This window comes from Lissotriton vulgaris, chromosome 9 (genome assembly GCF_964263255.1).
Source record: "Lissotriton vulgaris chromosome 9, aLisVul1.2, whole genome shotgun sequence".
In the NCBI taxonomy this organism is placed as follows: Eukaryota; Metazoa; Chordata; class Amphibia; order Caudata; family Salamandridae; genus Lissotriton; species Lissotriton vulgaris.
Genome location: NC_141697.1, coordinates 131,792,588 through 131,817,908, shown reverse-complemented (window position 1 = coordinate 131,817,908; position 25,321 = coordinate 131,792,588). Strand labels below are relative to the sequence as shown.

General features: G+C 48.7%; 1 protein-coding gene across 1 annotated transcript in view; it reads left to right on the top strand.

Annotated features, from left to right (window-relative positions):
* The first annotated feature begins 364 nt into the window (after nucleotides 1–364).
* Nucleotides 365–25,321, top strand: part of SYNJ2BP (synaptojanin 2 binding protein) — a 100,090-nt gene continuing 75,133 nt past the window's right edge. Inside the window, exon 1 of the mRNA XM_086937192.1 lies at nucleotides 365–632. Coding sequence (XP_086793318.1) covers nucleotides 365–632 — 268 coding nt within the window. The remainder of the gene's footprint in view (nucleotides 633–25,321) is intronic.

Genomic DNA, 25,321 nt, shown 5'->3' with positions numbered 1-25,321 from the left:
CCTCTTTTCTCACTCTACCTTTTCACTATTTATCTGCATTATGATGTCACATCACACCACCCTCTAGGTATTTATGTGTTGTAATGGAATGTTGGGGCATATTTGACTTGGTCACTGGCTACAGCTGTTCGTTTTTCTTCCACCTGCGTGTGGGCCTTTATCTAGTTATTTACTTAATAAATAACTTTCTTTCAACACGACTCCGTGTCATAACAATGGCCGATATTTTTTTTAAGAGAGGTGGCCCCTTTAGCGGAAAGTTCTAATCAATTCTAAAAAGATTTTGTTTGTTTTTTAACAAAGGCTAAATCAAAAATACAGTTCACATACGAGTCCATTCGGCAGCCGGGTCCAGATTTGGCAAATGACGTCTGTCTCCTCAAATCTCACTGTGGAGCAGAAAGACTACAACCCCCAGCGCCCCTTGCTTCCTCCCCGCCCCCTGTTCTGGACTCGGCCAGGCTCAGACTCTGAAAGCGAAAGTGCCGTGGGGCCGAGTCACCTTCTGAGCTGGGATCAGAGTGCTACGTCTGCGAGGAGCTTCTCCTCCCACCCACGCTGGCCGAAGATGAACGGGCGGGTGGACCTGCGCATCCCGGAGGAGGAGATTCACCTCAAGAGAGGTCCCGCAGGTACCCGGTGTCTAGGGGCAGAGGTGTCCGTTGCGCCCGCATTCCTCTCTTTACTCCCGGGGGAGGTGAGGCAGGAAAGTCCCAGGCTTGGGCCTAGAGGCTCGGCACGCTCTTGACGAGGCAGCCAGGGGGGACGGGCCAACGCTGTGGTCATCTCCATAACGTATTAACGGAGAGACACCCATCTGGACTGTGTTAGGCGGACATACGTAGCGCATTTCTTAGCATCATTGTGTTTCTTCCCTAGACCCGAAGGCACAGTTGGAACCATTAACGTGAGGCGCAAATATCAGTCGTGTGACAGACCGCTTAAGGGTCTTAAAAACTAAAAGCGTTTTTGAGAGGGCCTTTCAAAAACTTTGTGTATTTTGTTGGTGAGAGGACACCGAGAAACCAAGGCAATTTAACTGCCTTGTACCTTCCAAATGGAATCACTGTCAGAGATCCTACTCCTAACTCTTACCTACTGTACGATTACAACACAGGCCAAAGGGCAGAGCTAGGGTATTTTTTTGCATCACGGTTTCTCCCAGGTGCCCAGAGCGTCTCTTTACAGACTATTCCAGGTTATAATAGCTCCATAAATGAATGCTCTTGGATTAACAATAAAACAGGACAGTCAATGATTTAGCACAGCTCGCAGACTAGTTAATTTGATTTTATAGTCTTTCTGTTGATGCTACGAAACTAACTAGTCTGCGAGCTGTGCTAAATCATTGACTGTCCTGTTTTATTGTTAATCCAAGAGCATTCATTTATGGAGCTATTATAATCCTCATCTCCTGTAATCTTCCAAAGTAATAATTTAGCCCAATAGTTTTAAGGGAAAATTCATGGCCACAGGGCATTTTCGAGTATAACTCCCTACTGAGACAATCATTAGACCTGGCAACTTATTGGGCAGTCTTAGTATCGCTATTTTTTGTTTTTGTAAAGAAACAATGATTTCTTTACTGAATTTATTTTGAAAATTATAATGCGAATTACGGCTTTATCGTGGATGGAAAGAGTGACTTACAAAATTTCTTAGATTAGTTTTTGTTTCAAAATGTATATTTGTGAACTGTAGCATATTGGAGTGTTAGAAGCCTGAAAATAGAGACATTTGAGTTAGGAAGGACATATTGCAACTGCATTTATTTAAATCATATGCATGCTGAGCTTTTTTAAAAGTAATAATTTATCCGTTTCGGATGGAGAATAAAGGTAGCAGTGGGGGTAAATCTGACCCTACCATGACAAACCGTTTAATACTTCTTTCTGTGTTAGGGACTGGGTCTTGGGAAGCCTTCTGAGGCTGTCAGTGAGCGCCACACATCTATTTGTTCTTGGCTTGATAGGGAGATGACTGCAGGGCTGTGGGATTTTATAAAAGACTTGCCCCAGGGACGGAATGATGCAAAAATATACTTGTTCCATTAAAAACAAATGTGTTCCTTTTGGTGCCATGCAGTGACGTGACAAATGATGACAGCGTTCTTATTAGATCAGATCTGATAATACATATTATAATCAAGGTTTGGATTCAACTCAAGGCCATGATTTTGCCTGCTACCTGTTCTTAATGCAAATCCATTCTGAAGAAACTTGTTTGATTCTTTTACGTCAAACCATTTGTGATAAATTTGTATTCATGAGTGGCTTTCCCCAGTATGGCATAACCAACCTGGTGAAAGCCCTTCTTGAATGAAAAATATTTTCATCACGTTCATTTTGTATATTTTTCGGTTTAATGGGCCACTTACCCCGAAAGCCCTATTATTCTATTCTATTCTATTCTATTAAAATTATTTATATAGCGCACTATCACCATCGGTTTCTTGGCGCGCTTGATAAAGATTGCGGTGATCCAGGAAGGGCATTAGTCATATGCCGCTTGAAAGAGCAGAGTTTTTAGGAGAGTACGAAAGCTATCGTACTTTGGACAGAGACGAAGAGAGAGGGGTAGGGAGTTCCAGGAGGCGGGAGCCAGGACAGAGAAGCTCAGGCCACCGTGCCTTTTTCTTTTAAATCTGGGGACCTCAAGGAGATTCAAAGATGCTGAGCGAAGAGCTCTGGCAGGAATATGACGGGACAAGGCTGATGAGATAAACCTAGGAGCTGCGTCCTCGAGGGCCCTAAAGGTAGTACATGCCAGTTTGAAGATGCAGCGTTTTGAGACAGGGAGCCAATGCAGACTACGGAGTAGGGGGGTGACGTGCTGGTGTTTGGGCTGGCAGAAAATCAGGCGGGCAGCTTGATTCTGCACCAACTGAAGTCGATGGAGGTGACATGCAGGGATTCCTGCGTACAAGATGTTGGCGTAGTCAAGCCTGGAGGTGATGAGCGCAATGACAACCTGGGTCAGGGCTTCTTTGTTAAGAAACCTGCTGATCTTGCGAATTCGCCTGAGGTGGAAGAAGCAGGCAGAAGTTACCGCGTTGATGTGAGGTCTCATTGATAGATCTTGGGAGATGATCACCCCCAGGCTTTTGACGGAGCTCACAGGAGTGGGTGCCGTCCCCAGAGATGTGGGCCAGAAGGAGGCATTCCATGGGTGATTGGGGCCGCCCACCAAGACGAGCTCGGTCTTGGTGGGGTTTAACTTTAAGTGGCTGTGATACATCCACTCTGCTATGGTTAGCATGGTGGACTGGAAGTTGGTGCGGGAAGAGGGGAGGGAGTCGACCGGGAAAATTAGCTGCAGATCATCGGCATAATTATAAATTGTGACCGGGAAATTGCGTAGGGTGGCTAACAGTGGTTGGAGATATAAATTAAAAAGAAGAGGGGATAGTGCCGAGCCTTGTGGGACACCACAGTGAAGGGGGGTGTAGGGTGCGGAAAAAGTGGAGAGATGGACGGACTGTAAGCGCTGGTGGAGGAAGGATTTGAGCCAGTCAAGGGCCACTCCTTGGATGCCGGCATTAGAGACACGGTCGATCAAGATGGTGTGATCGACCGTGTCGAATGCCCTAGAACGCTGTTTCGTATTAAAGGGGTACCTCCGAATAATACCCCTCCAATTCTTTTAGCATGACCCCTGCCTTTAAACACCCTCTTAGTTCTACACTTCCCTCTTTCCCACCTCAAGTTTTTTTTCCACTAGAGCATCCTAATAACCCCCACCACTTCCACAAGGCCCACACCCTCAATTCTCAACCTGTTTTCCCTTCTTATCTTCTGTTCCAGTTCCATCTTGATTTGACATTATGTTATGCTTACCGGCTAAACATAAAAGTACTGGGACTTTTTTGAAGTGAAACTTTAATGTTAAACTTCCTATTATGCTATGCATTGTAATAATATTGTCCTGCCCCAGTATTCTATCCCTGGTCTGTTGTACCTTTTACACAAAACATTCTGTTTTTGTGGAAACAGTGTTTTATCATTTCTCAACAGTGACATTTCTTCAGCCTGATTTTGTCAGGCTGCCTTTCCTCATTAGAGAAATATTTCAAACTGATTGCATTCTTATTTTACCACCTTTCTGCAAACATACACACAGAGACTGAACGTAGTCGGAAAGTTATAGTTTCAGTATTGTAATGCATTGCACCTCTCTGCACACCCTTAAACTTAACATGTTTATGGTTATTCACTATTTTGTCTCTAGTCTCTCCCTACACTTGAAAATGTTGAAATTTTTCTCTTGGCAAGGGCAGAAGTAAAACATTATCCAGTGTTTGAAAGTAGGGAAAGTGAATTCGTAATCGATCAACGGATTTTATAAATGTACTTACTTATGTAAAAATGGAGTTAACAAAGGTTTTCTGGGAATAATGTTTCCAAGGCTACATCTTTAAACTCTTGGACATTCCTGAAAGTCCAATACAAGGACATATAACTGCAGTTGCACTTTTGTTACGGTATTTAGGAATCCGGCCCCGCTGCCCTACAGTTTCCCATAATGACTTTACACTGATTCTCTGTGATTAAGATTGTTTTATATTGGCATGCAAAGAATACTTAATTCCAATTGATACCTCCGAAATAGTAGTTAAACGTGTGCAGTAGTATAGTAAAATATTTTTCAAGTACAACATTTATTATCTTTTTTTCTTTTTCCTTTTTTTATTTTCAACAGCAAGCAATCAACCATCTTGCTTGTGTAGTCAGCGCACTTTCTTGTCTTGCAGTATAAGTAGCTTCAAATTGCTAAAACTAGAAAGCGTGTATACGTTTTTATGCTTCACCAGCAGGAATGAAAAACTCAATACATTTTCTTAAAGTCTCACTTTCTAAAGTATTCACAATAAATGAGTCATATACACAAGTCTCAGATATGTGTGTATGTATTGACTACACCGTGGCGGTTTCCACTGTCTTGATGTAGTTGGGTAAGAGTTTTTTATAGAAAGAGCGTTTTTGTTTTGCTAATAACTTTGGTGTCGTTTTACAAATCTTTCTAAAAAATTGCAAACAAAAAACAACTGCATTGACTTAGATAAAAAAAATGTAGATTACTGAAAAGGTGCTTTTTGCTATTTTGCTGTAAATCTGTTATGCTATTTTTGAGAATTTTGTGTTTAAAGAGGTGTTGCGGTGGTCATGACAGGTTTAAAACATAGGAGTATCTGGATTGTTGGTGTCCAGATATGTTCTGATTGGCCACCTTAAAGGGGACTAGTCATTCCCGATTAACTGGCACCAACCTGAAAAATATGTTGTGGCAGCCATTACAAAATTCGGACATGGCTCACCACGAGACCGGCAACAAAAAAGATCTGTCTATTAAATGGCATGGCATCAAATGTTTCATTTTTTCCCCACTCTACCATTACCTCGGTTATTCATAATTTTTTTTGGGGGGGGCGGAGTTTTGTATAACGCAAACTAGATCTGAAGGTATCAGAGCACTTAACATGACCACTAGTTACGTTACAGATGGACAAATTCATTTTTGTTAGGCACAGCGAGATTAAGTGATTTGCTCAGAATCACAGAATGTTGAACGTCCCTGCCGAGACTTGAACCCGGTTCCCCAGCTCCGAGATCGACCGCCCTAGCTGTTACGACCTGTTACTAGTTCTGTAATGTTGCACTGCCATCCCTCCCCCCATCCCCCCCCACCCCCACTCCAGATAGTGGGTAGGAATAGCGGCTTTGGTGAAATTATAGAACTCTTACCACTCCATATGCAATCGCCTATAGTTTTCTGAAACAGTTTGAAAATTGTAGGCACCAGTAGATTCGGGGTGTTTCAAATAAATGAATTCTCCCTAACCCACCTAACATTGACAAGGTGCCCTTGTGCCTTCGCTGAAGGTCATTTTTCAGGTCATGTAGATGGAGAAGAAAGTTCAGTGTCACATCAGGGAAATATATGGAGCTGTTTGTACCCTAAGGTAAATAATGACTATGGTAGGCAATGAAAAGGGAGTTATTTGTGTAGGGTTACTGTCTATACCGAGACATTCAAAGCTAATACTTCAGACTTATGGAAATTGATTTTGATGCCTGATTTTGTGAGAAATCTTGTCAGCTTCGCCATAAGTGCTGGTATTAATTTCACAGGCTGCTTCACAGTACCCATCACATCGTCCGCAAACTTGGTGAGGTTAAATTCATATCTACCTATGGCTGCACCTTTACAGCACACATAATTGGCCATAATGGGCTCCATACAAACATTAAAGGTGAGAGGTGCCAGCACTGCCTTGCTCCCAATTTCGATCTCAATAATCAAATTAGAGGTCAATCTTTTCACCTTAATGGGGGTTGTAGGGTTTTGGTAGCTGATCAACAGCCATGCCATAAACCTTGTGCCAAATTTGACCTGCTTCAGTACTCACTACAACATGTTCAGTTAATCCTATTATAAGCCGCCTTCGCATCTTGCATGAGGGCAAATGCACTTTCACAAGTGTGCTGAACATTCTCCACTACTTGGACTATCTTTTTGTTGTCATCTGCGTATTGTGTACCCACAACAGACTTGTTTTACAGGACTAAGCTTGTTAGGAGACGCACCAGCCCGGAAGGTGGGGGGATTACTGCATTCAACAGGGGTTAGTACGCCCCTCCACTGCCGCCCAAAAAAGAATTGTACTACTGAGTATTGGTGCTACAAAACGTTTTGCAAAAAAAGGGCCCTGAATCCATCTGGTTCCAGAATTTCACTACCTAACGCAAGTGGATGCCACTCGTCACTGCCACAATTATGTGGTCTTCCAATTTCTCTACATGCATTCCGGAACCTTAGACATGTGGGCAGAAAGAGAGATACCAGTGTCCTTACTTCATTAAACTTGTAGGGTCTTATTTATAAAACTTCTGTTAAAATTCCTTGAATGTTTCTGCTATGTTTTCATCTTTCAATGCCAAATCCTCCCGTTTGGAAACTAGGGTCCAGATGTACAAAGCATTTTTCCAGTTACAAGTGGCCCGTTTAGCAGAAAATGCTTTTTCAAATGTTTAAAATGCGATTTGGTAACTTGTTTCTGAATCATATTTTGTATCCGCGATTCGGTGTTTGTAAGGGATGTGTTTAGGGTGTCCATTCCAAATACAGAATCGGTATGGAAATATTACTGTTTTGGGACCGAATTCCAATCACAAAACAGTAATACTTTACCACCAGTTTAAAACTGGTGATAACCCGTTCGTAAAGGGTAGCATCTTAACCGCGGCGGCAATTCTGCCGCGGTGCGGGCGGTCTAAAGGGTGGGCGGGTCTGCGACGGCCAACAGTCGTTCGCAGCATCAGGGAGGGAGTGCTCCCATCGGCCTTTGGCCGACGGAAGAACGTTAGGGGTTAAGGGGTCCCTGAGGGACCCGCCTCCCTTTTCGAAAGTAAATACAAATATTTTTAAGAGCAAGAAGTGGCCCCACGAACCACTGCCTACCCTAAAAAAAAAGAAAACTTCAAGTACTTATTTTTTTTTTTTTAAACGCATTCAATTTTTTTTTTTTTTTTAGTAAGCACTTGCAGACATGGTGGTATGCTGACCTCAGTAGGCCACCATCCCTGTGATGGCTGTGATTCCTAATGGGTTGCAAACTGCGACCTACCACATTAATATTCATGAGGTAGGTCGATTTGCGACCCAAAAGGGTTCCCTAAATGAAACTCCATGAGTTTCATAGATAAGGAATGCCGATTTCCCTTAGTACATCTGGCCCTTAATTCTCTCTCTATACTCTATCCTGGCTTTTAGTTTTTTAGCTTGGAGCTGCCTTGCTGAGCTGCCGTGCTTTATTGCCTGAGGTATATCCTTACTTGACTCTTATGTAGTGTGTATGCAGCTTTTGGAGTCCATGTGCTTTCTGCCAAATCTTAGATGACTCCTTGTGGTTGTGTTCCATATTTTTCTTTTCCTTAATTTTTTTATGTATCTTCGTAACTGGGGCGGGGCCACCACAATTCTGGACATGTCCGGATCATTATCCTCCCGAGCACTTTTCATGATCTTCTGGTGCGGTGGTTTGAAAAAGACTATAATTTAACCTTCATCCAGACCTCGGCCATTTTGTAACAGTTATGGAGCACAATAGCTGAAGAAGTGGATGGGATTTGTGAACTACTGTAAAAAATAGTAATAATAATCTGCATTCTCCACCTTCTAAATTCATTCGAGACAGTGGCTGACCATCTGTATTACTGGCTAGCTCAATCAAGGTCACTACATCAAAATAATCCCCTAAAAATTCTCCTTCAGCGAAGGTTAAGGTTTGGGATATAGTAATTTGAAAAAGCATTCCTGGTTGCATAAAAGGAACCGTATACATGTTCTGTCCTACAATGACCGGAGCACTTGACCATCCCCTGCTTTATCAGCTTTCACATTCTTAACTGTTCCTTTAAACTGTCCATAAAAGAATAGCTTCTCCTGCCTTTTTTGAGTACCAGGAGGAGTGCTGTAGTAGAAACCATTTAGAATGCAGTCTTTGCAAGTCTAGTTGTGTCAAGTGGCTTCTGGAGCAAAACCGAATGCCCCATCAGATTTTCAACAATTGGGCTGTTTAAAGGCTGGCATAGGTAATTCTCAACAGTAGCTGATTACTCCTCTAGTGTGGTGTGTTTGTGTCTTATTACCAAAGTCTCTCGCAAACACAACCTAACATTTAACATATAGCAAAACAAACCAACCACAATCTTCTTTCCCCAGTGCAAAACAATATCCAACATTGTGCAGAGTGGCCCAATAATCTCTTGTAATTAGCTCACAGCCCCTTGACATTGTCAAGCACCACTGCAGATTTGGGTGGCCTGTTATCAATTTTCTGAAGTCTGCTAAGCATGCACTCTTCAGCCTTGGGAGCAGAGTGTCTTCTTTGTTACCTTCTGCTGATACTTTATTCCTTGCTGTAGCATCTCTTAAGGTCTGTCAAAGAAGAATTGATCTATCTGCCCGAGCGGTGCCCCCTGTTCCAACTCAAAACCATGTTTGCAAAGATCAAGTGTTCAGCCCAGTTTCTCCTCCCTCTACCCCTTCAAGAGCGAGAATTTATTTTGCTTCCTCCAGTCTTCGGCTATTTTCCTTTGACAATTCAATGTAACGAGGAGTCAGAAGGGGTGACCCCACTTGATATCAGACATTGTGTGTTTTTTGAATGGTTGGTGATCGGTTTGAGTTCTTTTTGCTTTGACAGAGTAAATGCTACCAAATCAATTTGCAGCTGGTCCCTCAATGCAGACATGTCTTTTTTCCATGCATATTTACTGGGCATGCTCTCAAAATGTATGTCGGGCTGGGGGAGAGAGATGGAGAGGGGGGATAGAGAGTGAGAGGGGGGATAGAGAGTGAGAGGAGGGATAGAGAGTGAGAGGGGGGATAGAGAGTGAGAGGGGGGATAGAGAGTGAGAGGGGGGATAGAGAGGGAGAGGGGGGATAGAGAGGGAGAGGGGGGATAGAGAGGGAGAGGGGGATAGAGAGGGAGAGGGGGAGAGAGAGGGAGAGACGTAGAGGGAGAGACGTGGAGAGAGAGGGAGAGACGTGGAGAGAGGGGGAGAGACGTGGAGAGAGGGGGAGAGACGTGGAGAGAGGGGGAGAGACGTGGAGAGAGAGGGAGAGACGTGGAGAGAGAGGGAGAGACGTGGAGAAAGAGGGAGAGATGTGGAGAAAGAGGGAGAGACGCGGGGAGAGAATGAGAGACGCGGAGAGAGAGGGAGAGACGCGGAGAGAGAGGGAGAGACGCGGAGAGAGAGGGAGAGACGCGGAGAGAGAGGGAGAGACGCGGAGAGAGAGGGAGAGACGCGGAGAGAGAGGGAGAGACGCGGAGAGAGAGAGGGAGAGACGCGGAGAGAGAGGGAGAGACGCGGAGAGAGAGGGAGAGACGCGGAGAGGGAGGGAGAGACGCGGAGAGGGAGGGAGAGACGCGGAGAGAGAGGGAGAGACGCGGAGAGAGAGGGAGAAACGCAGAGAGAGAGGGAGAGACGCGGAGAGGGAGGGAGAGACGCGGAGAGAGAGAGGGAGAGACGCGAAGAGAGAGAGGGAGAGACGCGGAGAGGGAGGGAGAGACGCGGAGAGGGAGGGAGAGACGCGGAGAGGGAGGGAGAGACGCGGAGAGGGAGGGAGAGACGCGGAGAGGGAGGGAGAGACGCGGAGAGGGAGGGAGAGACGCGGAGAGGGAGGGGGAGACGCGGAGAGAGAGGGGGAGACGCGGAGAGAGAGGGGGAGACGCGGAGAGAGAGGGGGAGACGCGGAGAGAGGGGGAGAGACGAGGAGAGAGAGAGGGAGAGACGAGGAGAGAGAGAGGGAGAGACGAGGAGAGAGAGAGAGGGAGAGACGAGGAGAGAGAGAGGGAGAGACGAGGAGAGAGAGAGGGAGAGATGAGGAGAGAGAGAAAGACGTAGAGAGAGAGAGGGAAAGACGTAGAGAGAGAGAGAGAGAGGAAGACGTAGAGAGAGAGAGAGGTGGAGAGAGAGAGAGACGTGTAGAGCAGGGGTCTCCAAACCGGTCCTGGGGGGCCGGATCCATGCCAGATTTTTAAAATTACTACATGTATCTCAATGGGGATATCCAAAAAATCTGGCATGGATCCGGCCCTCCAGGACCGGTTTGGAGACCCCTGGCGTAGAGCGAGAGGCGTAGAGAGAAAGAGAGAGAGAGACGCAGAGAGAGAGAGAGAGACGCAGAGAGAGAGAGAGCGAGAGGGATGTGGAGAGAGACGCCAATGTTTCTGATATGCCCCTGGCCACCCCAGGTTGAGCACTGAAGCGGAGTTTGCAAAGGCAACTGACTCGCCAATTGCAGGCCACTAGTGTGAAGCAACTGAGATAGACTGTTCTCTCAGAAAGCACATCCATCACCCACTTTCAATCCTCCACTTTCAATCCTTGTTTTTTTTCACTTGCATCTACCAGGTTACCATAGCTCTGCTTGACTTGGCCAGTCACCTCTTCCCTTCTCTAGCCTGCTTCTGTTCATGGCCCACCCTCTCTTCTTCTTCCCCATTGAGGTCATTAATGATTTCCTCTAATCTGAAAGACGGAGATGTGAAGAAGATGCTTTAGACACCTTTCTATTGAGACTCGTGCCTCTGCAATCTCAACTTACCAGGCTGTTGCCACGATCTCAAGATAGCACTGGCCTCAGGCATGGCCATGCCATGTATCTTCACCAGTGCCAATTATAATGAGTTTGGTGTGTCGCTGTCTGATGTGTGCCACCTTACCTCCAAATTCTGCAGCTGGCTTCAGAGTGACCAGGGTTCTCAAGGGATGCTATTGCGGCGAAGAAAGTGTGGTCCTGAATGGGCTCAAGAGTCTCACCTCTGTTTGATTTATCGGGTTAGACACGCCCCTCTCAGACAGCATTATTATTCCCTTCACCAGTGTTGATATCATCATCATAAATCTTGTTCTGTGTGGTTAAGTCACGCGTGTCTTCTCTAATTGATAGAAACTAGTGAATAATGTTTGGCAGCTTTATTTGTAACATCCCAATCGTTCTGCCACATAAATCCTTACTGTTTATACCACTTCTTTTGGGTTATAGGTAAAACAAGAGAAACAGGGGATGTGATTCTCCTTCTCTCAGACTTTGGCTTCACATAGTGTGTTTGCTGTCTCAATTCATGCACCATAACTGCATTCTGGACCCATCTCAAAATGGGTTCAGGCCGGGTCACAGCACCGAGTCTGCCCTACTGGCCACGACTGAACATCTCCGGACGATTCTCGACGCCGGTCAGAGTGCTGAGCTGATTTTGTTAGATCTCAGCGCGGCCTTTGACATGGTATCGCATGACATCCTGTTATATCGTCTGGAGACAGTTGAGATTACTGGTCTCGCCCTGGAATGGTTTAGTTCATTTTTAAAGGACAGATCCTTCAGGGTGTCGGCACCTCCGTATCTTTCTCAGTCCCATCACATCGGTCAGGGAGTCCCTCAGGGCTCTGCACTCAGCCCGTCCCTTTTTAATCTCTGTGTGCAGCCGCTTGCGGCAGTAGCAAAAGAGTGGGACCTTACGCTGGTATCATATGCTGATGATACTTAGCTGGTCATCACTCTTACTGAAGGGCCATCTACATCGGCCACAAGATTTAGGGACGGGATGGCTGCAGTAGCCCAATGGATGACAGACAACTGCCTGCAGCTTAATGCAGGCAAAACGGAGGCGCTGCTTGTAGGGAAGAACACCACCCACTGGAATGAGCATTGGTGGCCATCCTCTTTGGGCACCATGCCAGCACCCAAGTCATTAGTCAAAAACTTGGGAGTCTGGATGGACTCCTCGCTCAGCTTCCAGACCCACACCAAGAGAGTGGCAGCTACCTGTGTGGGTCTGCTGAGGGGCCTTAATCCGATACTGAAGTTTTTTGACTCTAGTACGGCAGCTTATTGTCCAAGCTACCATTCTCTCACGTCGACTACGCCAGTGTGCTGTTATTGGGCGCAAACAAAGCCGAGATAGCACGTCTGCAGAGAGTTCAGAACTCGGCAGCAAGGACCTTGGTAGGTCTTCTCCGTAGATGCTCTGCCAGAGCCACGATCTGAAAGCTGCACTCGCTTCCAATTGATTCCCGAATCTAGTTCAAAGCTCTCTGTCTGGCGTTCAAGATTCTTAAATCCAGGTGCCCAGATCTCCTGTGTCCGCTTCTGACTCCATATGTGCCCCAGCGGAGTTTGCGCTCACTGGGACAACATCAAGTGATCGTACCTCGTACCAAACTATGCTGTATTGGTGGTCGTTCCTTTCGGGTGTTGGGAGCCAAGCTCTGGAACTCCTTGCCGCTGGGCATCCGTGGTATGGAGATCTTGTCTGCCTTCCGGAAAGCCGTCAAAACCTTTCTGTTTCCTCCTCCTTTAGGGTTGCTTGTCCCAGCTTGGCCTGCCTCTATCGGTACTGCATTTTTTGATCTACCAGCACCGGGGCGCCTCTTTGCTGGGGCAGCTGTTGCGCTTACACAAACTATTAACATAACATAACATCCGCAGGACTAGGGAGTACAATGAGCTGGAGAGGGAGATTATGAAAAGTAATGTCGTTGCTAAAGGAGTCGTTTACTGGTCACAAACCTCCGGAACAAGAGGGTTGGTAATGGCTTGAGCTGAAAATATCCTGGATACGATATAGGGCTCCTCTCAGTCCACATTGGGAAAAAACGCATGTAGTATGGGTCTCAAAGTTGATCCCAAAAATGGCAGCCTGGGGTGGGAACTCAGTATCCTGAGTGGACTCCATGCTGCCAGTGGTGCTACCAGTGAATCTCCATTTATGGGCTCATTCAAGCTCAGTGAAGGAATCTGGTATTCAAATTTGATTCCTGAATCTTATGTTGAAATTCATGAATCCCCGTAATTTGGCTTCTTGGACAGAGAAAGATGTTCCATCCATTTATTTGCGTTTTAGGCTAGTATTTCAGGTAGGGTGCCAGTCTGGAGCAGAGGCTCCCTTGTTGTTTGCATTAGGTGATTTTCCTCCTGTTGAAAAGTGGTCCTTTGCCTTGTATTGCTTTGTGGGTGATACAGAGGAGCTTGAAGGTTGATCTTCTGGCAACCGGGAACCGATGTAGGGCCCTCAAGTCAAGGAAGATTTGCTTTACATGTAGGAGTAGTCTAGCAGCAGAGTTGTCAATTCTTTTTAGTCTTTTCATAGTTGATATAGGTGATCCATGGTATAGACTAGTGGTTCTTAGCGTTTTGGCTTCTGTGGTCCTCCACATAATCATTATTGGGACCCAAGACCCCAACTGAATCTTTATTAGAATCCAGGTACCCCCACAGAGTGATTCATAGAATCAGGGACCCCAAACTAAGCATTTCTGATCATTTTAACTGCAAAACAGTACACAAAATATACAGAAACATACACAAATTATTATTTTCTTTAATTCACCAACACATTTAAAATAAAGAAAATTTAATAGTAATGTTGGAGATTTTCTAACTTCAATTACAGCCACTCATCATCCATACTTATTCTGTTTGATGCACTTGCACCGCTCCCAAAAGTCAATCCGAGGATACTAACTCAGTTTTTAGCCTCCAGTTTAAGATTCCTTCACATTTACATTTTAAAGATTTCAATTGTAAATTTTGCTTCTTCATTCATTTACACTTTATCTGTTAATATTATTTAATTTTATAAGCAGTCAAGGACCACCCAAGTAGGCTTTCTGGATCCCCAGAGGTCCCTGGACCACTGGTTAAGAACTACTGGTGTAGTCCACTAGCGTAATCATATTTTAAATAGTACACGAGAGATAGTGGCTTGGATCTTGTTTGAAAATCCTGGGTGGGGTAAGATGTGTTGCAGAGTATTCATAGTAATAAAGCTTGATCCTGCTACACTTAGTTATTCATGAATAGCTTGGAGTCCATTGATACTTTAGATGGTGGTCCCAGATTGCCAGGCCAGGCGCAAAGTGGGTCATAATTCGTCTGAACACCACAAGTGAGTATATCAGTTTTGGATGCATTCAATGAGTTGGCTCCCTATCATCCACAAATCAACGGCTCGGAGGCAACTGAAGTTTTTGTAGTTTTTAATGTCTTTGGGGCTTTTTGATTTAAGAAGTAGTTGCTAGTCATCTGCATAGTTAATATTAACTGAAAATCCTTTAACATTGCCAGTAATGACTTCATATAGCTTTTGAAAAGCATGGGAGATATAATAGAGTCTTAAGGGATTCCTGCTTTTTAGGTCTCGCCTGTTGCCGATGCGCATGCGCATCGAGCAAAGCGAGACTATTGCGAGTTATCCACACTTTATCTGCACTGCAAGGAATCGTGGCGATTCCTTGCAGTGCCCGTGAGTTTTAAGGTCAATGCGCATGCGCATTAAGCTTATGCGCATGCGCATTGACCTTAAAAGTCACGGGCGCGTGCACGTCCGTCTTTGTTTACCCCTCCGCCCCCTCCCGCCGTGTCGCATTTCTCCTCCCCCTCCCCTCTCTTCCTTCCGTCGTGTCGCACCTCTCCCCTCTCCGCCCCCTCCCCTGCCCGCCCCCTCCCGCCGTGTCGCATTTCTCCTCCCCCTCCCCTCTCTTCCTTCCGTCCTGCCGTGTCGCACCTCGCCTGCACGTTTTCGGCAAGGAACTTTGCCAGCGCTTGTTGTCTGTGCAGTGCCTCAAGATGCAAATGTGTGACGCTGTCTCACCATATGAAGGGTGCTGCTGATGGGCACCTAGTCTGAAGCGTTAGGATTTTAACAATTCACCCTTGCCGCATTAAACTACCTGCTGCCACCCGCTTTTCAGCGCCGCCTGACGGAATCGGCTGCCTCAGGGCGCGCATACACGAGAGATGCCAGTACAGCTGCTGCCTAGCGTGACCTATGTATTTGCACAACTACATAACTCTAAAATGTAAGATGCTCCGCCCCCTCCCGCCGTGTCGCATTTCTCCTCCCCCTCCCCTCTCTTCCTTCCGTCGTGTCGCACCTCTCCCCTCTCCGCCCCCTCCCCTGCCCGCCCCCTCCCGCCGTGTCGCATTTCTCCTCCCCCTCCCCTCTCTTCCTTCCGTCCTGCCGTGTCGCACCTCGCCTGCACGTTTTCGGCAAGGAACTTTGCCAGCGCTTGTTGTCTGTGCAGTGCCTCAAGATGCAAATGTGTGACGCTGTCTCACCATATGAAGGGTGCTGCTGATGGGCACCTAGTCTGAAGCGTTAGGATTTTAACAATTCACCCTTGCCGCATTAAACTACCTGCTGCCACCCGCTTTTCAGCGCCGCCTGACGGAATCGGCTGCCTCAGGGCGCGCATACACGAGAGATGCCAGTACAGCTGCTGCCTAGCGTGACCTATGTATTTGCACAACTACATAACTCTAAAATGTAAGATGCTCCGCCCCCTCCCGCCGTGTCGCATTTCTCCTCCCCCTCCCCTCTCTTCCTTCCGTCGTGTCGCACCTCTCCCCTCTCCGCCCCCTCCCCTGCCCGCCCCCTCCCGCCGTGTCGCATTTCTCCTCCCCCTCCCCTCTCTTCCTTCCGTCCTGCCGTGTCGCACCTCGCCTGCACGTTTTCGGCAAGGAACTTTGCCAGCGCTTGTTGTCTGTGCAGTGCCTCAAGATGCAAATGTGTGACGCTGTCTCACCATATGAAGGGTGCTGCTGATGGGCACCTAGTCTGAAGCGTTAGGATTTTAACAATTCACCCTTGCCGCATTAAACTACCTGCTGCCACCCGCTTTTCAGCGCCGCCTGACGGAATCGGCTGCCTCAGGGCGCGCATACACGAGAGATGCCAGTACAGCTGCTGCCTAGCGTGACCTATGTATTTGCACAACTACATAACTCTAAAATGTAAGATGCCTATGGGGGTGGCGCTCTACTTCATCAATTCTGCTATCCGCATTGCAAAGCGTATGTGTGCACATCACCTGCCCGTCTTTAGGGTAAAAAGGGTCAAGAGTGTTCGTACCTCAGTCCCTGTCAGCCACTGCGTCCTCGCCGACACTGTCACCCTTTCTCTCCACGCCGGCACTGTCACCCTTCCCCGTCCACGCCTGTCCGGTCAGCCTCCCCCTTCACGCCTGGTCCCAAGTCTGCTCCTGAATGTGGCACAGTGCATGCGCTCGCGCCCGGCCGGGACCAGGGGGCTGCGGCCACCTACCTGCCTCTGCCTCACCCTCAACCCCTCCCCCTCCACCCCTCCACCTCAACCCCTCACCCTCACTCACCCTCACTCACCCTCACTCACCCTCAACCCCTCACCCTCAAACCCTCACTCACCCTCAACCCCTCACCCTCAACCCCTCACTCACCCTCACTCTCACTCATCCTCACTCACCCTCAACCCCTCACCCTCAACCCCTCACCCTCACCCTCAACCCCTCACCCTCACTCACCCTCAACGCCTCACCCTCAATCACCCTCAACCCCTCACCCTCACCCACCTTCACTCACCCTCACCCTCACTCACCCTCACCCTCACCCACCCTCAACCCCTCATCCTCACTCACCCTCAACCCCTCATCCTCACTCACCCTCAACCCCTCATCCTCACTCACCCTCAACCCCTCACCCTCACTCACCCTCAACCCCTCACCCTCACTCACCCCCACTCACCCTCAACCCCTCACCCTCACTCACCCTCACCCTCAACCCCTCACTCACCCTCAACCCCTCACCCACCCTCAACCCCTCACCCTCAATCCCTCACCCTCACTCACCCACACTCACCCACACTCACCCACCCACCCTCACTCACCCTCACCCTCACTCACCTTCACCCTCACTCACCCTCAACCCCTCACCCTCACTCACCCCCACTCACCCTCAACCCCTCACCCTCAACCCCTCACCCTCCCTCACCCTCATACACCCTCAACCCCTCACCCTCACTCACCCTCAACCCCTCACCCTCACTCACCCTCAACCCCTCACCCTCAATCCCTCACCCTCACCCACACTCACCCACACTCACCCACCCTCACTCACACTCACCCACACTCACACTCACACTCACACTCACCCACCCTCACTCACCCTCACCCTCACTCACCCTCACTCACCCTCAACACCTCACCCTCACTCACCCTCAACCCCTCACCCACCCTCAACCCCTCACCCACCCTCAACCCCTCACCCTCACTCACCCTCAACTCCTCACCCTCAACCCCTCACTCACCCTCACTCACCCTCAGCCTCACCCTCACTCACCCTCAACCCCTCACCCTCACTCACCAACCCTCAACCCCTCACCCTCACTCACTCACCCTCAACCCCTCACTCACTCACCCTCAACCCCTCCCCCTCGACCTCAACCCCTCACCCTCACTCACCCTCACTCACCCTCACTCACCCTCAACCCCTCACCCTCAAACCCTCACTCACCCTCAACCCCTCACCCTCAACCCCTCACTCACCCTCACTCTCACTCATCCTCACTCACCCTCAACCCCTCACTCACCCTCACTCACCCTCAACCCCTCACCCTCACTCACCCTCACCCCCTCACCCTCACTCACCCTCAATGCCTCACCCTCAATCACCCTCAACCCCTCACCCTCACCCACCTTCACTCACCCTCACCCTCACTCACCCTCACTCACACTCACCCTCACCCACCCTCAAACCCTCATCCTCACTCACCCTCAACCCCTCATCCTCACTCACCCTCAACCCCTCATCCTCACTCACCCTCAACCCCTCACCCTCACTCACCCTCAACCCCTCACCCTCACTCACCCCCACTCACCCTCAACCCCTCACCCTCACTCACCCTCACCCTCAACCCCTCACTCACCCTCAACCCCTCACCCACCCTCAACCCCTCACCCTCAATCCCTCACCCTCACTCACCCACACTCACCCACACTCACCCTCACTCACCCACCCTCACTCACCTTCACCCTCACTCACCTTCACCCTCACTCACCCTCACTCATCCCCACTCACCCTCAACCCCTCACCCTCAACCCCTCACCCTCCCTCACCCTCATTCACCCTCAAACCCTCACCCTCATTCACCCTCAACCCCTCACCCTCACTCACCCTCAACCCCTCACCCTCACTCACCCTCAACCCCTCACCCTCAATCCCTCACCCTCACCCACCCTCACCCACACTCACCCACCCTCACTCACACTCACCCTCACTCACCCTCACTCACCCTCAGCCTCACCCTCACTCACCCTCACTCACCCTCAACCCCTCACCCTCCCTCACCCTCATTCACCCTCAAACCCTCACCCTCATTCACCCTCAACCCCTCACCCTCACTCACCCTCAACCCCTCACCCTCACTCACCCTCAACCCCTCACCCTCAATCCCTCACCCTCACCCACACTCACCCACACTCACCCACCCTCACTCACACTCACCCTCACTCACCCTCACTCACCCTCAACCCCTCACCCTCACTCACCCTCAACGCCTCACCCTCAATCACCCTCAACCCCTCACCCTCACCCACCTTCACTCACCCTCACCCTCACTCACCCTCACCCTCACCCACCCTCAACCCCTCATCCTCACTCACCCTCAACCCCTCATCCTCACTCACCCTCAACCCCTCATCCTCACTCACCCTCAACCCCTCACCCTCACTCACCCTCAACCCCTCACCCTCACTCACCCCCACTCACCCTCAACCCCTCACCCTCACTCACCCTCACCCTCAACCCCTCACTCACCCTCAACCCCTCACCCACCCTCAACCCCTCACCCTCAATCCCTCACCCTCACTCACCCACACTCACCCACACTCACCCACCCACCCTCACTCACCCTCACCCTCACTCACCTTCACCCTCACTCACCCTCAACCCCTCACCCTCACTCACCCCCACTCACCCTCAACCCCTCACCCTCAACCCCTCACCCTCCCTCACCCTCATACACCCTCAACCCCTCACCCTCACTCACCCTCAACCCCTCACCCTCACTCACCCTCAACCCCTCACCCTCAATCCCTCACCCTCACCCACACTCACCCACACTCACCCACCCTCACCCACCCTCACTCACACTCACCCACACTCACACTCACACTCACACTCACCCACCCTCACTCACACTCACCCACACTCACACTCACACTCACACTCACCCACCCTCACTCACCCTCACCCTCACTCACCCTCACTCACCCTCAACACCTCACCCTCACTCACCCTCAACCCCTCACCCACCCTCAACCCCTCACCCACCCTCAACCCCTCACCCTCACTCACCCTCAACTCCTCACCCTCAACCCCTCACTCACCCTCAACCCCTCACCCTCACTCACCAACCCTCAACCCCTCACCCTCACTCACTCACCCTCAACCCCTCACTCACTCACCCTCAACCCCTCCCCCTCGACCTCAACCCCTCACCCTCACTCACCCTCACTCACCCTCACTCACCCTCAACCCCTCACCCTCAAACCCTCACTCACCCTCAACCCCTCACCCTCAACCCCTCACTCACCCTCACTCTCACTCATCCTCACTCACCCTCAACCCCTCACTCACCCTCACTCACCCTCAACCCCTCACCCTCACTCACCCTCACCCCCTCACCCTCACTCACCCTCAATGCCTCACCCTCAATCACCCTCAACCCCTCACCCTCACCCACCTTCACTCACCCTCACCCTCACTCACCCTCACTCACACTCACCCTCACCCACCCTCAAACCCTCATCCTCACTCACCCTCAACCCCTCATCCTCACTCACCCTCAACCCCTCATCCTCACTCACCCTCAACCCCTCACCCTCACTCACCCTCAACCCCTCACCCTCACTCACCCCCACTCACCCTCAACCCCTCACCCCCACTCACCCTCAACCCCTCACCCTCACTCACCCTCACCCTCAACCCCTCACTCACCCTCAACCCCTCACCCACCCTCAACCCCTCACCCTCAATCCCTCACCCTCAATCCCTCACCCTCACTCACCCACACTCACCCACACTCACCCTCACTCACCCACCCTCACTCACCTTCACCCTCACTCACCTTCACCCTCACTCACCCTCACTCATCCCCACTCACCCTCAACCCCTCACCCTCAACCCCTCACCCTCCCTCACCCTCATTCACCCTCAAACCCTCACCCTCATTCACCCTCAACCCCTCACCCTCACTCACCCTCAACCCCTCACCCTCACTCACCCTCAACCCCTCACCCTCAATCCCTCACCCTCACCCACACTCACCCACACTCACCCACCCTCACTCACACTCACCCTCACTCACCCTCACTCACCCTCAGCCTCACCCTCACTCACCCTCAACCCCTCACCCTCACTCACCCTCACTCACCCTCAACCTCATGCTAAAGATTTACAAAAAAAACCCATAAACAATTCTAAAAGCACTAACTCTAATGCTGCGAGACCTATTGCATTTCTAATGCTTGTTTGATCTAGGGTTTGGATGTGAAAGGAGGAGTATGAATGACATTTGTCCTATTTTCTAGGTAGGATGTGATCGGATCAAGAGAGATACCCTCTAGGCTCTGTAGAGATTTTGGATTAGAGTGTCATGGTCAGCTGTTACTAAGGCAGCTGAAGGTCCATGAGAAGTAGTACAACAACCCCATAGTAGTCTACTGTGCTTTTAAGGTCACCCCAGATTGCAACTAGAGCTGATTCTCTCCTTCTTCCTAGATGAAATCCCGAGTTAATTGGCTTTATATTTTCGCCCCTTCCATTTCTGATAACCTCTGTCGTAATTCTTCTTTGTAGAAAATATGTAAAGGTGTTTTCGTTTATGAATGCATTGTTCCATTTTTTAAGGTTCCATTTTAAAATGTGACTATCTGCTATCTGTTTACGTTTCATGGCTCAGATTTCTTGGCAGCAGGCGCACCATTTTCCCATGAGGCAGCCTTTAATTGAAAGCTGACGAATTTGCTTTTATGGCTTCACTTGCTATCCGGGCCAAGGCAAAGTGTTACCCAGGCACATCAAAAGACGAATGTTTTCCTGTTCTACTTTCATCTTCGACTTTTGAATGCTTGTTTGAGGTATGTGTTTTTCAGTTTTGGGCACATTTGTGCAGAAACTCGATGGTTCTTAATGAGAGGAGCGGAGGTGCTTTACAGTTTCGTTGGGGTCTGCGGGAATACTACACTAATATGGTAGGTAACCTTTTTATTTACAGTAATGTTTTAAAGATTTGAAGCTTGAGTTAATTTATATCCGAGCCACCAGGGAAATCTCAACTTCACTTTATAACTATAACAATGCTTGTCTATCTACTGCCCCTGTTCCAAAAGCTCTGCTCTACCGTCTGCATACTACTAGACTATTATACTTGCCTGGATGTGTTAACTCGAATGTGTGGCTTTTCGAGGCATGTGGGTTGGTGGAAACATTTGGAAATATCCAGTAAATTTTAGTTTTATTAACATATCAAAAAGGATGCTTGACTATTAGGTCAATAAAATATATTTTGATCTTTAGTTATGTCATCGTGAAGCGGAATGTTAATAGGCAGATCTTTTATTTGCCAGTAAATATATATATATTTTCGGAATAACTGCCTTAAGGAGAGGGTTTTATACAAGTTCCATTTGAGATTAAGGGCCTGATTACGGGTTTGTCGGATGGGATACTCTGTCACAAATGTGAATGATATGCTGTCTGCTGTATCACAAGTTTCATTGGATGTAATGGAACTGTAATATGGTGGATGGGATAACCCTCACGCTTGTGACATGGTATCCCTGTCCGCCAAACTCGTAATCAGGCCCTTAGCCCCTTTAATGCTTGATTCAGGTGAAGGTGTTTTACTATGGGTAACATGACTCACTTTTGGTAGCTGGGCATGAGGGCCAAGACGGGCACTAGAGAATGATTGCGAAGTGTTTTTGTAACAGCACAGCCAAGTAACAATTAAATAAGTTAAAGGCTAAATATAGGTTAATGTAAATAAAAGGCAAACCTGAAATATGGTAGATAGTTTAAGCGGCTGTAAAGATATAACCGGTAAGTAAGTCATAAGACCCAGGGGGCAAAAACATTTCAGTTTATTTAGTTAAACGGGAAAGACAGAATACCTACAAACACAGGGAGGTCTCTGTTTAGAAGTTTTAAGGGGCTATTAATCCAAATCATTCTAATTTGTGAGTGCCTATGTTTAACCTTGATCTGGCATTTAGGTCAGTGTTAGAGTGGCACTCGAATTTGGAAGGATTTTAGGTCTAGCCAGTTCCAGTAAGTAAAGCCTGGAGTTAGGATCCATCGAACCAACATTAAATCTGTATGCAGTGTTTGCAGGTCTCTTTAAACATGGTGATGCCCACTTGAGGTAAGGTTCAACTCTCCATTGCCCATCTCCACATCCTAAAGAACCATGTGTGTGTGTAGGCCGGACCAAGCAAGCTTGAGGCTCTCAGCCCCAGTTCGAAGGGGGAAATGTTAACTGATTTTGACTGTTTGAAAAAGCTAAATGTAGCATAACTCGAACTTATTGAGTTGCAGATCCCGAATTCCAATTGTCCTCTTTATCATATTATCTGTTCAGCAGCTCAATTTGGTTTTTTGGGGCCTTCGCACCCTGGTTTCCAGACACCAGTTCCAACATGTATCGGGCATTGAATCTAATGCTGGTCCCTAGCCTTTTTTTAAAACATATTTTATTGCGTCAAATGGCATGTACAGTGCAGAGCTATGCAACCCAGAGGCTGTCTGCTACAGTTTAAGATACAAAAATGGTGCCTTGACATTTAATATAGACATTTTTCATAAAGAAATAATGAGACAGAAACAATACCCCCCCTTGCAGTGTTATACACTACTTTTCAAACATCGCCTCAAATCCCACCATATCAATTACAATTCCAGCTTAAAGATTGGTCCCTGCACCACAGTCCTGCCCGCCTCTCCCAGCCCAGTAGCATCTGCAGCAGAAGTGGGCTCCGGATAAAGGCCTCTATAATCCGCCCAACTCTTCCAGATCTTATAATGCTTGTGCAGGCGCCTGGTGCTTTAAAGAATGGAGTCTCCAGACCCATTTTAAAATTGAGACCATTCTTCCATGCTGACAAGACTTTCATGCAGTATCACGTTTGGTTGATGTAAATCCCAATAGCATTAGGTGATGCTTATAAATATTTCCCCCTACACCCTCCATAACAAGTAACTGCACTAATTTAGGCGGAAAGGGGAGCTCCCACCCCAAAACCTCCGCCAGGCAGGTCAAAACCCCCGCCAGAACCTCGCAATCACTATACACTGCCAGACCGTTTGCAATAGAGTGCCCTCCTCCTGACCACATCTTAGGCAAATCGGGGATGCCTCCAGGCCCGCCTTCCACAACCTGACTCTAGTATAATATACTCGATGTAAATAGTTAAACTGGATTAGCCGAAGTCGCATTGCGATCGCCGCCTCCCTGGGGGAGGCACTCGCCTCCGTCCAATCATCACTCTCCAACAGGCCATGGTCCTCCTCCCACGCCCCCCTAAGTCTATCTATTGTGGTGGGGCAGTTTGTCACAAGAGATTTGATGCATTTTGCAGATTTTAAGGTCGTATAGGTCTCCCATAAACAGTTTAGCTTCAATAGGACTAAAATCTGGGAGGGACTCCAAGACTGTTACACTGGGGAGTATGGCATGTCGGAACTGAAGATATTTATAAAATTGGGTCTTTGGCGTCTGATATTCGTGCTGTTGATCTTGAAAAGACTTCAAGACCGTGCCCCCTATCACATCCCCTCGGGTAGAGAACCCTATATTGTCCCAACCCCGGAAGCCCGCTAGGGCAGCTAATTGTGGCAATCTCCCATTGGACCAAAGTGGAGTCTCCTTAGTCAGTCTGCCCCACCACCCCATCTTCCGCAGAGCCTTTCTCCATACCTGGAATACTACCTTGTTGGCCGACGGAAGGGTGTTGCGCTCCAACGCCGAGTAAAGAGTAGTATGTAGAGTATTGGCCCCCATACATCTCCTCGCCACCGCATACGAGGACTCAGACCTGTCTCGATACCACAAATCATTTAAGATCAATAACTGTGAGGCCATGTAATATGATTGGACATCCGGGTGGTCAGCCCTCCACAGTATGTCGATTGGAAACGTGTCCGCAATGCCACTCTGGGTGCCTTTCCTGCCCACGAATATTGCCCTAGAGCCGAGTTGACTTGGCGAACCCACGAAGGGGGGATGGGGAAGGGAAAATTATGCAGCTGGTAGATCAGCCGCGGTAACGATACCATCTTGAAGATGGCCGACTGACCTGGAATGGAAAGGGACATATGAGACCAGATTTTCATCTCTTCACGCACCCGCGCCCACACCAGCATCATGTTGTGTTCCCAGGACACACTTGATAGGTCCGCCAGGAAGACTCCCAGGTACTTCATTCCCACAGAAATAACCTGCACCGCCGAGGCCCACATCCCCAGTTCCACCTTTGACCCCAGAGTCCACAAAGTGGACTTACAAGGGTTCATAAACAAACCCAACGAATCTCCAAAAATGTGCATGATACGAAGCAGCCTTGGCCCTGTTCTATTCACATCTGTCAAGAAAAATAGGACATCATTGGCGTACAATGCAATTCGGTCCGACAGTCCCTGGGCCCACTCAAAACCTGCCACCTGCGCATCCATCTGCAGCCATGCTGCCAAGGGCTCCATTGCTAGAGCAAACAGAAATGGCAACAAAGGGCAACACTGCCGGGTACCCTGTCCAATAGAAAAGGTGATGAAGGCAAACCCAGCAATGCGAACCGAGGTCGTGAGGTCCGTAAATGGCAATTTTAAATAGGACAGGAAGGCTGGACCCATGTTCAGGCGGTCCAGTAGAGCAAACGGGTATGTCCAGATAATGGAATCAAATGCCCTTTCCATGTCTGCCCCGAATAGTGGCAATGGCAAT